Source organism: Selaginella moellendorffii, unplaced genomic scaffold (assembly GCF_000143415.4).
Source record: "Selaginella moellendorffii unplaced genomic scaffold, v1.0 SELMOscaffold_62, whole genome shotgun sequence".
NCBI lineage: Eukaryota > Viridiplantae > Streptophyta > Lycopodiopsida > Selaginellales > Selaginellaceae > Selaginella > Selaginella moellendorffii.
Genome location: NW_003314323.1, coordinates 844540 through 859503, shown reverse-complemented (window position 1 = coordinate 859503; position 14964 = coordinate 844540). Strand labels below are relative to the sequence as shown.

Below are 14964 nucleotides of genomic sequence, written 5' to 3'. Positions count from 1 at the left end.
CACGCAAAATAAAAAGTCGAGTGTAGTCAGGATATGCCAAAACCGGAGGAGTCGTCAATAGCTCTTTGAGATCCCTGAACGCCCGCTCACAATCCGGAGACCAGATGAAAGATGATGTTGATGACTTCAGCAACGCTCGCAATGGTGCAGTGCGATCAGAAAGATGATTCACAAAACGACCGAGATATTGCACCTTGCCTAAGAAGTGCTGCACATCATTCACACATTTCGGAGTAGGGAACTTTAGAACAACCACAAGTTTGTCATGATCAACTTGCAAACCCTCACAAGAAATATAGTACCCAAGATAAGTTGTATCCTTGGACCCAAACACGCACTTCGACCGCTTCAGCTTTAAACCAACATCGCGTAGCCGATCCAACACTTTACAAACATCACGAACGTGCTCCTCCCACGTCCCCTCTGAGTGAATCAAGACATCATCAATGAAATCGGCAGTCACCTCTGGCATATCACAAAGAACCTCGTCCATCATCCGTTGGAAAGTTGCTGGAGCGTTGTTCAAACCAAACGGCATCACCAAGAACTCGTACAAACCAAACGGTGTACGAAAAGCAGTCTTAGGAATATCTTCTGCAGCCATCGGTACTTGCTAGTACCCAGAAGCAAGATCTAGCTTGGTGAACCAACGACTTCGCCCTAGACGATCCAAGAGATCAGCAGTGTGAGGACGAAGGTACACATCCGGGATCGTCACTTCATTTAACGGACGATAGTCGATGCAGAAACGAATACTCCCATCAGGCTTCGTCACAAGACTAGGTTCACATGCCCAAGGACTCCACGACTTCCGAATAACACCCTTCTCCAACATCTCCTTGATATTTGCACGTAAAATCTTGATCTCCTTGGGTGACCGACGATGAGCAGGAACCTTGATTGGACGAGCATCCCCAGTTGGAATCGGATGACGTGTGGCAATCTTGGCCCCAGACGATAGGTCAAAATCAAAGAGATCAAAATACTCCTTCATGAGCCGGTCAACAACTGCAACACAAAGATCATTGGAGGGATCGGAAAAGGGAAGAGCAGAACAAGATGGAAACATAGGAGGAAATAGTGGGGGAACAAAAGTAATGGAAGCAGAGGTAGAAGTAGAGGGACGAAGAGGTACAAAAGTGAGAGGAATGAATGAAACATAAGGAAGTATGAGATAAGGGGGAGAAGCCTCAAAGTCACACTTGGCATGATTGTGCTGCAACCAATCCATACCAAGAATGAGGTCAAAAGCTTAACTCGGCACCACCCGCAACGACTGCAACTCAAGCTCGAAATCACCCACACGCACAACCAGGTCCGCCTCATCTCGTGCACATGCATGTGTACGGCCGTTACCATAAAGAATGAAAACTGGATCCGCCGCACGACGCAAGTGTAGACAACAACGTGTGGCAACAGGTCGAGCAATAGAAGATAAACTCAAACCTGTATCAACCAACACGGAGAGAATAATAGGAGACCTTTTGTTATAAAAACGAGCTTGGAAAGTAAACATTGGATGAACTGGTGCCGAGTGAACCCTTTGATGATACTCCCGAAAGAAAAATGGAGGGGTCACTAACTTATTCGCGCAAGGTCCCTCCATTACTCGTGCGACTCTTCGTTTCCCGGATGCACCTCGGTGTCCAAACCTTCCACTGCAATAGCACCAACGGGACGTTGTTGACGCCAAGGTCTCCACCCAGGAAATGGAGGTCGCCAATCTGGAAAGCGCCGACAACGCCGATAAGTATGACTAACTTCATCACACGCCCAGCAACGAACATCACGGCCACGACCATGTCCTCGCCCTTGTCCTTGGACTCGAGTAGCAGCAGCATCAACCTCCATTGGAACAGGACCATCACTCATAGGAAGTGGAGCGGAAGGACGTGCAGCGAGAAGTGGAAGAGGCGATGTTTCATAACGTTGTGCCAAGCGAAGAGCATCGTCAAGGGTGGCAAGAGCAAGTGCATGCACAAGGCCGACAAGATCTTGACAAAGTGCTGGCCACAACATTCCTAACTTGATCCGCTCCGACATATTGGGCTCCGCACGAAGCAAAAGACTTCGGAAACGAACGCCAAATTGCATCACTGACTCAGATGGCCCTTGGCGAAGACGATGCAATTGTTGGAAGGCATCATCACAATCGTCAGCATGTCCGAAGGTGCGTTTGAAGACGTCCGGAAGAAGACTCCAATCCCCACGAGTGGCCGCACTCAATCCATTGTACCACTGCAACGCCATCCCTTGGAGACACGTGGGAAACTCACGCAAACATCGAGCATCATCCCAAGAATGATATGTGGCAATCACCGTGAAGTGATCGAACCAATGGTACACATCATCCCCAGGATTCCCACGAAAGATCTCCCGCCGAACGCGAGGATTGGCACCAAGAGCAGGAGGAGTTGGACCACGTGCCGTGAATGCTGCCATCAATTGAGTTTGATTGTTCAATTGCAAGCACATAGCATCAAGCAATTGGACCAACTACTGCTCTAGAGTCAAAGGAGGAGATTGTTGATCTACTATGAAGATGGACGAAGAAAGAGCAAAAGGAAATAAAGGACAAAAAACGAGAAGGAAATGGGAGATCTAGACAATGCAAAAAGCTAGATCTAAACCAAAATCCTGAAAGGGAAAAAAAAGAAAGGAAATGGAAAAAGCTAGATCTAGACAATGTAAAAGCTAGATCTAAACCAAAATTCCAAATTCAAGCACTCCTCAGGGACAATCAAAGGTGCCCCTCATCTCCACCAATGTGAGTGTTTGGAATATGGAAAGGGAATACAGAAAATGTGCATATCAATTAGCCCAAAAACCCTAGCTTATATACAGAAGCGAGTGGTCCGGATTGAAACCAATCCGATAGCTACCAAAATCCCACTACGCTAATATTAGTATACAACATTGTAACCGTACACTTGGCCCTCACACATGTTTATAATTATAGGTTTCTGATTGATCGGTTGAATCAGTAAATAATACCAATCAGGAAAACACTACTATTAAACAAATCAAGTATTATTTCATGCAACACACATAAAATTATTCATTCCAGCCCATCTTATGAAATACAACAATGGTTTAGAGCCCTACTATTACTCTAAATTTAGATGCATAACCAACATGCTCCTCTAGTCATTTTTGTCTTGGTTCCTACAATAAATAAAAGACAGAAATATTCCTTTAATTTAAATGCCTTTTATTATTGCATTAGCAAATGATTTTTGATTTTCTCCTCTAAAAACTTGAAGTTTGATTGATTATTATCTTTTATCTAAATGCTTTTTTCCTCTTTCCTTCTGAACTTTGATCCAGCTTTAACTAAAATTGACTAATTCACTTCATGAATGGAGATCACGTATTCTAAGCAAATCAGAACTTTCAATATGCAAGAGCAAGTAGTAGAAATGATTAATTGATTTCAACACTAATAACATAGCTTATAGCTAATACATACCAAGTCTTTGACACCATACAATAGATTTGTATATGTTTCAGTTTTGTTATTTTGCTCTATTTTGCCAAGAGAGATTGAGAGTATTCCTAGGAGATTATATTATGGTTCATATTAAACCGTAATTGATGTGAAGAAGATATTACCTTCAGGATTAGAAATCAGGAGACTACAAAATACTTACTAGAGATATTACATCACTCCTTTGATCCAAAATACTCCTTTAGAAGAGCTGATTTTAGTAGATTTTAATGTTAATTCCTTTGCACAAGCGTGTCAATAGAATCATACATTTATCAAGCATTGCCGTGGCATTGGAAGAAGTATATTTCTCGCAAACTCACTAATCTTTGCAGACAAGGGATTAGGGTTTTGGGGCTAGGGTTTCACGGAGAAATGGGGGGAAGAAGCGACTGCGATTTCTGCGCCCTCTGCGGCACAATGCTCGTCTACGAGTCTGCTACAACCGCATCGTGTGCACTCTGTAAGGCGCAGCGCAACGCCGAAGGTATGATCCATCGATCGATCGCTCATGTTTTGCTCATAAACTCTCTCTTTGGTGTTCTTGTTTATATATATTCTACACAGTGGTCCAGGAGGAGGTGTGGTGTACAATCAACGCCGAGGTACAATGCTGTCTTTTGCTGTTTAAATGGAGGATGTGTATTTGCGGCATTTATTTCTGTGTAGGATTTGGCCCGGAGGCTTGGAATCGATCCTCTCGTTCTACCAGAACTTGATCTCAAAACCGTGGATCAAACTGACGAAGGCCCGAAGAAGGCTGTCGTAAGTTTTCTTGTCTTTCTTCTTCCGGAGAATCTTCTTTTCTCTTTTATAAATGTCGAGCTACGCACTGTAGGTGAACGAGGATTGTCCGAAATGCAAAAATCCGCAGCTCGAGTACTACACGAGACAGGTATATAGATTGATAGTTTTTTTTTTGTCTTTCGCTTTTTTTCTACACTGTTTATACACTTTTTTTTCCACCCGCAGCTGCGCTCTGCTGATGAAGGCCAAACAGTGTTCTACGAGTGTCCCAAGTGCCGGCACAAGTTCTCGCAAAACACGTAACGTTCTCGCGTGTAAAACCCAAACGGAAAGAGAAGAAATCCGCAGAAAAGGTAACACTCTTTCTAAATCATTGCCACTAATCGCATAATCGTCACCCTGTTGTGCGTGCTCACATTCCAAAAGCGAGCCCGTCCCTCCATCAATCACTTACAGGTGAACTGGACTGATGCCTTCGGTTAAGTTTTCCTTCCCAGCTGGTGGTGATTGCGAGTGATGCACAAACACATCCCACTCCGCTCTACGATCATTCCAGCTCCAGATTACACTCATTGGCGTTTGATACCAACCGATCGCTGTCACGGGATTTTATAGCGTGCCAGAGGAGGATGAGGAGAAACAAAAATATGTGCGTATATAGCGACAGTAAGAGCGAGCTTTTCTCTTTTCTCTCTCGCCGTTCTTTTATCCTTTGCTCACTCGTCGTTTGGCTCTTTAGGCGTGCTCTCTGGGAGCGAGAGGAATTGGATTAAACTATGGGACTACTTAACGCCTTTGGTGAGGAGACTTTGGTGGAAAACACTAGTACACACTCTGGAAGGAAGAAGGGGGGAGTTTTTTTGGTTTGTGGTTTCAAGCTGGAATCAGACGTGCAGTGCGCGCAGGCCTTCCTTTTTTTGAGGGGAGGGAGATGACAAAAGGCAAGAATGCAGGCAAGGAATCATTCATCCATTCATGTCATTCTGGTTTGTTTACATCTCTCCTTTTTTTATATGGTTTTTGTTTTTTGGCCTCCTTTCATGGCTTGTTTTGTAGCTATTTAGAAATATGTGGTTATTTTTTTTTTTCAATTTCTGTGTGTGTGTGTGTTGTTGTATGTGCGGCTTTTTGGATATTTTTTTTTCTTGTTCATACAGGGAAAGGGTCACTGTGACTCACCAAACATTTATGAAATGGAGACCCCCATAGTGTTGTACAAAATGTCATTAAGCCCATCGTGGTTTGTCTTTTGGTTCATCACTCACTGTAATATGGCCCACATTGCACATGTATGCTACTACTACTACTTGTTCTACTAACACTTTCTATCACGGTATTTTATTTCCCAATGGTTCTTGGCCAAATCATGGTTTAAACCTTGGTTATTTGATAATAGAAAGTAATTACTTTAATAATCGAACTTCAAGATTAAAATATGGCGCGTGAGGCGCAGCCGTTGATTTCTCTAAGTGTTAGCTTTGTCGGGGATATCCCAGCCATTGAATAAAATCTCGCCGCCCGGCCACCACAGCCCTACCGACGGGGGCATATGCCGGCGGCATATTCCAGCAAAGGGCGAAAGAAAGAGAGCATGATCATGATCAGGTGGTCCATTCCATCCACAGTGTAGAAATTGGGTCTCTCGGCATCGCGAGCGCGCAAGAACACCACGACACAGTTCCAATCCTCGGACCAATCCAGGAATTTTCAGGCGAGGGCGAGCGATCCATCGGCGCTGGAGAATTGGTGCTGTGGAAGTGGTGGATGATTATCAAATTTGGGCAGTGTGTGATCCCTTCCACTAGCGCGATTAAACAATCGAGTATTCTAAGCTCGCGGCTGGGTGGATCGCACATGGAAGCGGTGTTTGTTTAGGCAGATCCATCGTGGGGGTGTGAGGAATTTGGCGGAATTCCGCCAGAATTGGGGAGGATTGAGATATGGCGGCGCCACGGACTCGGAGGAGGATCTATGGCACTGGTGGTAATGGTGGTCGGCTTGGCGCCGCTTCTCTTCTCGGCTAGAAAAAGGAAAGAGAGGCTCTAGCTAGCAGCTATGAGGAAGAAAAGAGGACGACGAGGACGAAGAACTGTTCTTGGAGAAATCCCTCCTTCGTCGTCAATCATCGCCGCCTGCTCCTCCTCGCTCTAGATCTTTTCTTTCTTTTTCCTGTTCTTCCATTTCTTTTTTTCTTTCCTTTTTTTTCTTCTCCTTGATCCATATGCACCACCACCACCACCACCACTATGGCATGCCCTCCTCCTCTCCCTCCGCCTCCGCCCAGCAGCAGCAGCAAGATCGACCATCGCCGTCGCCACCATCGCAGTTACCATTCGCGACGGCGGCGGCGACGACGATCGCCACGACGACGACGCAGCAGCTCCTGGGCTCGTCTAGATCGGGTGGTGGAGGAGGCGGAGCTGCGATTCCGCCGCTGCCCAACTCCTCCTCCACGTCCTCGCTCATGTTTAGCGGAGGAGGAGGAGGAGGACTCTCCTCCATTTCTTCCTCCGCCGCCGCTAGCGTTGCCGCCACCACCGCGACCGCCGGCGCCGCTACTGCGACCTCCTCCTCCGCCGCTGGCTACCACCTCGCCCCTCATATTCCCTCCTCCCACCACCACCACCACTTCACTCTCTCCAGGCCGCCGGATCACCACCACCACCACCACCTCGCTTCTTCTTCTCCTTCTCACTCTCCTTTCGCTTCTCCGCCAGCGCCACCACCACCAGCACCTAGCAACTCCGCCGCCGCTGCTGCTCCGCCCAATTCGATCCTCCTCCACCACCACCAGCTGAGCAAGCACCAGCAGCTGATGCAGCAGCTCGGCCTGGCGCGATCGTCCGGCGATCAGGAGCCGGATCCTGGCGGGGTTGCAGGAGGAGATGGAAATTCAGTAGCTCCTCCTCCACCGCCACCGCCAGCGGCTCCGCCCAAGATCAATGTATCTCAGCCTGGCGGCGCTGCTCCTCCTGGACCTCCTCCTTTGGCGCAGCAAGACCACCAGCAAAAATTCGATGAGGAGGGCGGGGTGGACGACGGCGATCGTGGCGGGGGTGGTGGCGGGCAGCGGTGGCTCAAGGAGGAGACGAGCGCGCTCATCAAAATCCGCAACGATATGGATCGGAGCTTTCGAGACTCGCCGCTCAAGGGACCACTATGGGCGGAGGTTTCTCGGTATGATCTCTTCCAATTCTCTTGCGCTTGATCGTTCCATCTCTTTCTTGGGCAATTCTCCACTCCTCTCTCTCTCTCTCTCTCTCTCTCTCTCTCTCTCTCTCCAATTCTCTCTAGAAGCACTCTTCCTCCCTCTCCGTGATCTTTGGGTGGTCTTCGTTCTTGTTCTTGGGTGGCGGCATTTTTGTTCCTGATTTCTTGGAGCCCTCCTCCTGTCACGTCGGTGGGAATTTTGCTGTTTGGCTGCGTAAACTTTTTCCATCGCTCCTGTAGCTAGTAGCTGCAGTCACAAGTTTGCGTGAATCCGCGAATCCGAGGCGCCGATCCTTGGCAGGCCTGCTGAATTCTCCCGGTTCTTCGTGATCCCATTGAAATTGGAAGAGAATTCTAGCTGCATTCTCGAGTGGAGTGGTTGCTCGCTGGATTCTAGCTTGTTTTGTCGCAATTGAGATGTGAATTCTTTGTTCTTGTTCCAGGAAACTTGCAGAGCTGGGATACCAGAGGAGCTCCAAGAAATGCAAGGAGAAATTCGAGAACGTGTACAAGTACTATAAGAAATCCAAGGACGGGCGCGCCGGGCGGCAAGACGGTAAGAGCTACAGGTTCTTCGCCGACATGGAAGCTCTCTTTAGCGGCGCCGCCGCCGCCGCCGCTGGCGGCACTGCTGGCGGCGGCGGCGGAAGCCCAAGCAGCAACATCGTCTCGCCAATTCACTCCGCCAATCCCACCGTCACCGCCAACACCACCAGAGCGATGATCAACCCCTCCGGCCATCAGCACCACCACCAACAACACCACCACCATCCAATCCATACCGCCGGCGGTACGCTGCCAAACGCCGCCGGCGCCGCGGCGGCATTCCACGACCTGGGGGACACTTCGGAGACTTCCGACGACGTGGAGGAGGAGCAGGAGGACGAGCACGAGTATGAAGAGGGCACCGAGGAGAGCTCCCGTAAGCGCAAGCGGTACGCCGGCGGTACCGCACGGTGGCGCGTCCTCGAGGCCATGATGCGGCAGATGGCGGAGCGGCAGGAGGCCATGCAGCGGCGGTTCCTCGAGGCCATGGACAAGCGCGACGCGGAGCGCACCGCGCGGGACGATGCTTGGAAGCGGCAGGAGGCGTTGCGGGTGCGGCGCGAGCAGGAGCTGCGGTCCCAGGAGCAGGCCAGGATTGCGACGCGCGACTCGGCTCTGGTGGCGTTTCTCCACAAGGCGTGCAGCGGCGGCATACCGCCGCAGCAGACCCAGCAGCTGCTGGCGACTCTGGCGTCGATCGTGAGCAACAGTGGCGCCGCGGCCGCCGCCGCGGCTGATCGGACGGCGGAGATATCACCAGGCCAGCAGGTGGTGGAGGATCACCACCACCACCACCACCACCACCCCGACGGTACCGCGCAGCACGAACTTGTGGCGGTGCGTGGAGAGTCCGGGCAGCACGGTGGCTTTGATCCGGCCAGCAAGAGGTGGCCAAAGCCGGAGGTCCTTGCGCTCATCAAGCTCCGGAGTAGCATTGAGGGGAAGTTCCAAGAGACCGGGCCCAAGGGACCGCTGTGGGAGGAGATCTCCTCCGGGATGTCGTGCATGGGATACAGCCGCAGTGCCAAGCGGTGCAAGGAGAAATGGGAGAACATCAACAAGTACTTCCGCAAAACCAAGGATAGCAGCAAGAAGCGGCCCGAGAATTCCAAGACGTGCCCGTATTTCCACCAGCTGGACGCGCTCTACCGCAAGGGGGTGCTGGGCGGTACGCGGCTGCTTACCGCGGGCGGTTCAGGCGGCGCCGCCGGGGCCGGGGGTGGCAAGCGGGACGAGCTGGTCAACTCGGGCCACAGTACGGCGGCGACTTCGGCTAGCGGCGGTGGCGCGGGGCTGATCGTCCAGGCGGCGGACATGCTGGCGATCGTCCCGACGGGAAGGGAGAGCAACGCGGCGGCGGCGGGGGCGGCGGCTCTGCCGGTGGTGGCGAGCCCAAGCGCAAACAATGGTGGGGAGAATTGCTTCTCCGGGCCCGAGGAGGAGGAAGAGGAGGAGGAGGATGATAACTCCAACTCCACGAGTGGCGGTGACAAGGAGCAGCATGGAAACAATGGGAATGGGAATGGCAAGCAGCAGCAGCAACACCAGCAGCAGCAGCAGCATTCTTTGATGGGGTCGCTGCTCGATCCTTCCAATGGCCACCACTCTGGAACTTCGCTACAGCAACAGCAGCACCAGCAGCATCCGACGCCACTGGCGATGAGCTTCGAGGCCGCCGACCTCTTCTCCTCAAGCAGCGGCATCCTGGGAGAGTTTGAGAGGCGCGAGCAAGCGGCACAGCAAAACGGGAGGCGATGATGAAAGCTCCGCCATCTTTCAAGGTTTGCAGCATAGCCAACTTCGGTTGGATCGTCTCCCTGGACTAACCAAGCGCTTTTGCAGGGCTTTCGACTCGACTTCTTTCTTTCGCGGCTCGATGCAAGCATCGACGATTCATCTTTGCACACACGCACAGCACAGGTTACGGTCGCCCAACAGTACAGGGGGGTTCTTTTCTTCGATCACCAAGAGTGTACATTAGCTGTATCAGTACAGTCTAGTGGTGGTACTTTTAGTGTCGTCAGCAGCAGGCAACCAGGGTCCGTTTTCTCGGTTATCTCGGGGGAATAACAATAAGCCAGGCAAGGTGGTGGGAATTCAAACAGGTGTGGAACAAGCTTGGAATCTTTCAGGGGATGGATTGGTCGCGAGGAAACTATAAATATTTCATATACTATAGCTTGTAGAGAGGTACATAGGATCATCGGTTCGCTCCAGCAAGTTTGGGATTTTCAGCCAAGTTTGTGAATATGGGAGGATTCTTCGAATTCAGTCCGGTTTTTTGTGTGTGAAAGAAGCATCAGCAGCAGCAGCAGCAGCAGCATCAACATCAGCAGCGGTAGAAGCTTTGTGTATAAAAAGTTTTTTCCTTTTTCCTAATCGGGGATTGGGGGGCCTCGTCGATTGATTCGATCATACGTTGTCTGCTGCTGGAGTTTCTCTCTTCGTCCAAGGAAAATAGGCTACGGTTTTTTATACTCCTTTTTCCTTTTTGTTTTGGTTTTTTCTTTCGGAATTTTTGTTTCTATACATCTAGCAGCAAGAGCCAGGCAGCAGGAAGGCAGGCAGGCATTTGCATTGCAAACAGCAGAGTGTTGTTTCTCTCGTCGCGCCGGAATTCTTTTCTCCAGTGGAATAAAACAAGTTCGTCAAAATTCCAAAAACTCCGCCACCTTTTTCCTTAAGCTTCAAGAAAACATGCGTTTCGTTAGGACGGCATGGAATCGTGGGATTCACTGGCGATGCCCGATCCGATCACTGCTCCTGTCCAGAGGCCACCGTGTGTGTGAGATCATCCTGGATGCGGACACCAGTCCATTCCCCACATTAAAGCTGTAGAAATACCAAAAAAGAAAACACAAACTATTTTCTAGATAAGCCCTCCTGCTTGTGCAGACAGAGACATGAAAGGTTTTTGGAGACACGCAACAGCAAAACTTCAGTCAATCCAAATCATCACTGATTCTTATGAGAACCTCTAATTGTTTTGGTGAAAGGAGGAGAGAACAACCCAGATTGCTCATGCTTGCTTGCTTGATGGTGGTTTGCATCACACTCGTATGATTTGTAGCTAATTGTTCCATCATGTGAAGAGTGGTGTTCATGCAACTACAACACAAGCTGCCCTGCCCTGCCAGCCAAAAGAAGGGAGGGGCCACTTCCACTCCCTACATTTTTCCTTCTGTTGTATTTGTTTCTGACATGTGAAATAAATGCACTGAGGTGGCAGTGCTGTCATTAATCCCAAGACCTGGCTTGTGTCAGGCAGGCAGGCCACTAACGTTGAAAAGAAAACAAAAAAGAGTCATATGCCAGTTTTGGCTATCAAATGTAGCCCTAGGCCACCTTTTAAACCCTAAACCTTTGTCATTAATCAAAACTAATGCAAATCAATCAAGACATGACCTTCGCAGGGGCCCAAACAGTATCGTTAACTAGAATTTTCTGCCAATCTAAAGTTAAAACATGCACTGGTGAACATGCAATATCACTCCAAAGCTTTGGTTGGGACCAATCAACCAAGCCAGTGTAAAGAAGACCAAAGGGGGGCCCGCAAATGACACACAAGAGGCCCCACTCCCACTGGGCTCCCACTTAGCTTGTTGAGATTTTACTACAAATGACAACTCAACACACACAACCTCAACACTCAATAGAGGAGAAATTCAATGCTTGGGACCCGAAAACATTACCAAAAACTAAGTCCAAAACTAGCAAAACAAAATTACATGTACACAAAAGGATCTCTTATAAAAAAAAGAGAGAACTTCTGCAGTACTCACAACTCGCACCTCCCCGCTAGATCCCCGCAAAAATCCATTCGTACTTAAGCAGCTCATGACGGTGGCGATCACAATTCTTTCCGTAATCCAGCGTGCCAATCTCGTACGTTTTCTGTTTCGTGATCTTTTTTTTTTTCCTCTCCCGGCCAGCCATGTGCATTTCCATGTGCAGGATGGACCCTCGACCATCTTTCACAGTTCTTCAGCCTTTCACAGTGCTCTCCCTCCCAATCATCGCGTCCATGCGGGTCCAGGCCCCAGTACAAAAGTAAGAAAAAAAAAAAAACTCTGCTAATCGTGCCTGTGCCTGTGGTGTCCCTGTTGGAGACTGTCAATTCCCTGCTTTGCTTGCTTTCCCTGTTTGCTTGCTTGCTTGCTTGCTTGCTTTCCTCTCCACCAGTGTCGTTAACTCGGCCTCAATCCCATTCAATCCAATCCTCTCGATCCAGTGTCGAGACAAGACCCCCAACTTCCGTACTAGAGATCTTCCAGCTCGCGCAACGAGTGAGTAATCACGCAACCCCCACTTGATACCTTTCTCGCGTCCTTATCATACACCAGCTTGCAGCAGGCCCACTGGCTTGTTTCTCCTCTTCTCTTTATTTTCTTTCCTGTTCTCTCCTTTGTTTTGTTTCTGTCCGCCCTTCAACTCGCTGGCGATCCCCCGAGATCTCAGTTCCATCTCTGTAATAGCATTCTCCCGACTTGTCTCATGCAAAGGCTGCCACGCCATGTCCAATCCAGGGGTGTCGTAAAGAGCCCCCACCTTCCGCAACTGGATCACCTGTCAGCCTGGCCGAAATAGTTCCCTGCTATCGTAATTATGATGTTGAGCATCTCAAGCTCTCGCTCTCCACGGAAGTTCCTCGAGGCCCTGATGAGAGCGCACTTCCTTAGTAGTTCCCGGACAGCGGCACTCGTGTCCAGGTCCAGGGGCTCGTCCACCACCGCCGAAAGAGCGTAGAGCCATAACGCACGCTCCTCCGCCAAGTTCTCCAGGTCGTCGAGCCACGAGATGTGATGGCGCAAGAGAGTTGCACGGGACACCTCGTCCATGCTGAGGAGAGTACTCAGAGACGGCAGCTGGCCGGTGTGCTCTTGTTCGTAATCACTAGTCTCCCCGTTATCGTTGTCCGAGCTTCTGCTTTCAGTCCCGAAGCAGTAAACTCTCCAGGCATCTCTGTCCCTGAAGTGCGGGAGTTTTTTCTGACAGCAGGCCTCACCGGAAGGAATGTCCGACAGTAGTTTCTAAAACAAGCAAACACTTTAGAAACATCAAAGGAAAAAGCGTGGATAGAAGTGTTTTTACCAGCCGTAGTTTGGAGAAGTCCGAAACAAACTCGGTTTCCCAGCTCCTTAATGGCAGTAACTCCGGGTCACAGTGTGCAATCGGGGGAATATCTGGCATGTACGCTGTTTGTTCGCAGCAAAGCTTACTTGCAGCCACAGCCGCCACCTTAACCCGCTCACACCGTGCCTCCTCCCACCTTTCAGCAAGAATAGTTCCAAACAATGAGGAAAAACACGAGAAGAGAGACACTCGATGCGTACCTCACACGACGCAAAAACTCGAAGCCGTCTTGAGGAGGTCCCGAGTCGAAATCCGGCTCCCCTTCCACGTATAATGCTGGCTTTCGGAGGCCTTCACCTTCGCTGCTATCAGAGTAATACTCCACTTCCTCCAGGTTCACGTCATCCTCACTTTTCTCAGCTGCGGCAAAAGAAAAGTGAAAAACTAGACAGGGATAAAGATCATCGAGAACTTTACCTGATTGCAAGGTGTGGCTATCCCTCCAATCGAAGTGCTCCTGATCGTTGTGAGTGAAGATACTATCAAGCTCCAAAGCTACATCGCCAAGTCCTTCGCAAATTTGCAGCCATTTCTCGCAAGATCGCTCGTCGGAGAACCTCAGCTTCAAGAGCTCGCCTCTCCGGTACCTGACCACCGGTCGAGAAGCGCAAGCGGGAGATAGAGCCGCCTTTGCACTGGCCAAGAAACCATTCACCTGCCTGGATTCGCTAGCCGCTACGTCACCTGGATCATCGCGAACGGTGCCGCCGCCGCCGCCAGAGAGGAGATCATCGCCTCCGCGAGCTGTCTCGTCCATCGGAAAACCCTAAACCCTAAAAAATGCTCTACCTTAAGAAGAAGAGAGCTTCCTGTGCCTGATCTTTAGCTTCCCGGATGGCTCCTCCCGGAAGAAGGAGACCTCGTCTCCACAGGCGAGATTGTAGCGCTTCACGTACTGGATCCATCCCTTGCTAAACACGTACGTCTTGCTGCTCCCCCAGTACTTGAAGTTGAATGCCCACTGTTCGGATTCGTGATCGTGGAAGAAGAGCACCGTCTCGTTGGGATCGGGGATGGAGGAATCCGGATTTCCGGGCTTGGCCGCCTCGCTGAGCTTGGGGAAACACTCGCGCGCGTGCCTCTTGTGGATGACCAGGCGATTGAGCTTGTTGACATCGCTGTTCGTCAGGAGCTTGGAGAACAGGAAGTTATCCGCGCTTCTTGCGTGATTAGACGCGCCGGGATCGCTGAAACTATTGTGCGCGAGGGCCTCCTTCCTCCCGGGATCCCTTTCCTGGCTGAAAACACTGTGCGCGATCGACGTCCCGGAGCTCGTGGAGCTGCTCCCCTGCAGACTAGGAGGCGCTAGCAGCAGCCTCAAATCGATGCCGTCGCCGCCATCGTCCCGATCGCCTGCAATCTTTGCGCGCTTGCCGTGCGTAGCCGAGCGGGCAAAGAAATCGATTGCCCCGCTGCTGATGGTGCGATCGTCGTCGTCGTCGTCGCTGGAGGCGGCGCCGCGGGGCCGTTGAGAGCTGGAAGACGATTCACTCGTCATACCTCCGGGCAGCGAAATGACTAAATGGAATGAAGAAATGTATTTTTGCTCTTTAAGAAAAAGCCACTGCAAAAAGCCATGTATGGCGGGGCATTCCTGATGAATATGCCCGGGTCAAAGCTATTTGGGCAGATATTTTTAGAAAGTATCTTAAGTCTGATGTAGCTTGATACTTTGCTAGCCACCTTTTTCTTGAACCGGTTTATCGGGAGGCCTGCGTTATGGCTGCATGAGCTGGTGACGAGCGTCGAGAGTCACAGGTCTTGGCTTGCTTCTGGTGTTGTCCACGGGAAAACCTCTGAAGAGCGTGTGGAATGTAGGCTGTGTGAATATGAATGGCATG

The 14964-nt window shown here is 50.3% G+C and overlaps 3 protein-coding genes across 5 annotated transcripts; 2 read left to right on the top strand and 1 right to left on the bottom strand.

Moving 5' to 3' along the window:
• Window positions 1-3839: 3839 nt before the first annotated feature.
• LOC9644591 (DNA-directed RNA polymerase I subunit RPA12) lies at window positions 3840-5325 on the top strand. 3 transcript variants are annotated; one of them, XM_024689609.1, is made up of 7 exons: window positions 3840-3974; window positions 4055-4092; window positions 4157-4252; window positions 4326-4382; window positions 4460-4587; window positions 4661-4900; window positions 4974-5325. In XM_024689609.1, exons 1-5 carry the CDS (start codon window positions 3863-3865, stop codon window positions 4535-4537), a joined length of 381 nt encoding a protein of 126 aa, XP_024545377.1. In that variant the 5' UTR covers window positions 3840-3862; the 3' UTR covers window positions 4538-4587; window positions 4661-4900; window positions 4974-5325. The 3 variants fall into 3 exon arrangements, with proteins under 3 accessions (XP_024545377.1, XP_024545378.1, XP_024545376.1); XM_024689610.1 differs by having other exon boundaries at window positions 4460-4883; XM_024689608.1 differs by having other exon boundaries at window positions 4460-4900.
• Window positions 5326-5786: 461 nt separating this feature from the next.
• LOC9644279 (trihelix transcription factor GTL1) lies at window positions 5787-10644 on the top strand. The gene is made up of 3 exons (XM_024689560.1): window positions 5787-7411; window positions 7888-9771; window positions 9833-10644. Exons 1-2 carry the CDS (start codon window positions 6456-6458, stop codon window positions 9746-9748), a joined length of 2817 nt encoding a protein of 938 aa, XP_024545328.1. The 5' UTR covers window positions 5787-6455; the 3' UTR covers window positions 9749-9771; window positions 9833-10644.
• A 1075-nt stretch (window positions 10645-11719) lies between these two features.
• On the bottom strand, window positions 11720-13880 carry LOC9644278 (gem-associated protein 2). The gene is made up of 4 exons (XM_024689499.1): window positions 13541-13880; window positions 13324-13483; window positions 13082-13259; window positions 11720-13020 (listed from the first exon to the last, which is right to left on the bottom strand). Exons 1-4 carry the CDS (start codon window positions 13878-13880, stop codon window positions 12553-12555), a joined length of 1146 nt encoding a protein of 381 aa, XP_024545267.1. The 3' UTR covers window positions 11720-12552.
• Between the last annotated feature and the right edge of the window lie 1084 nt (window positions 13881-14964).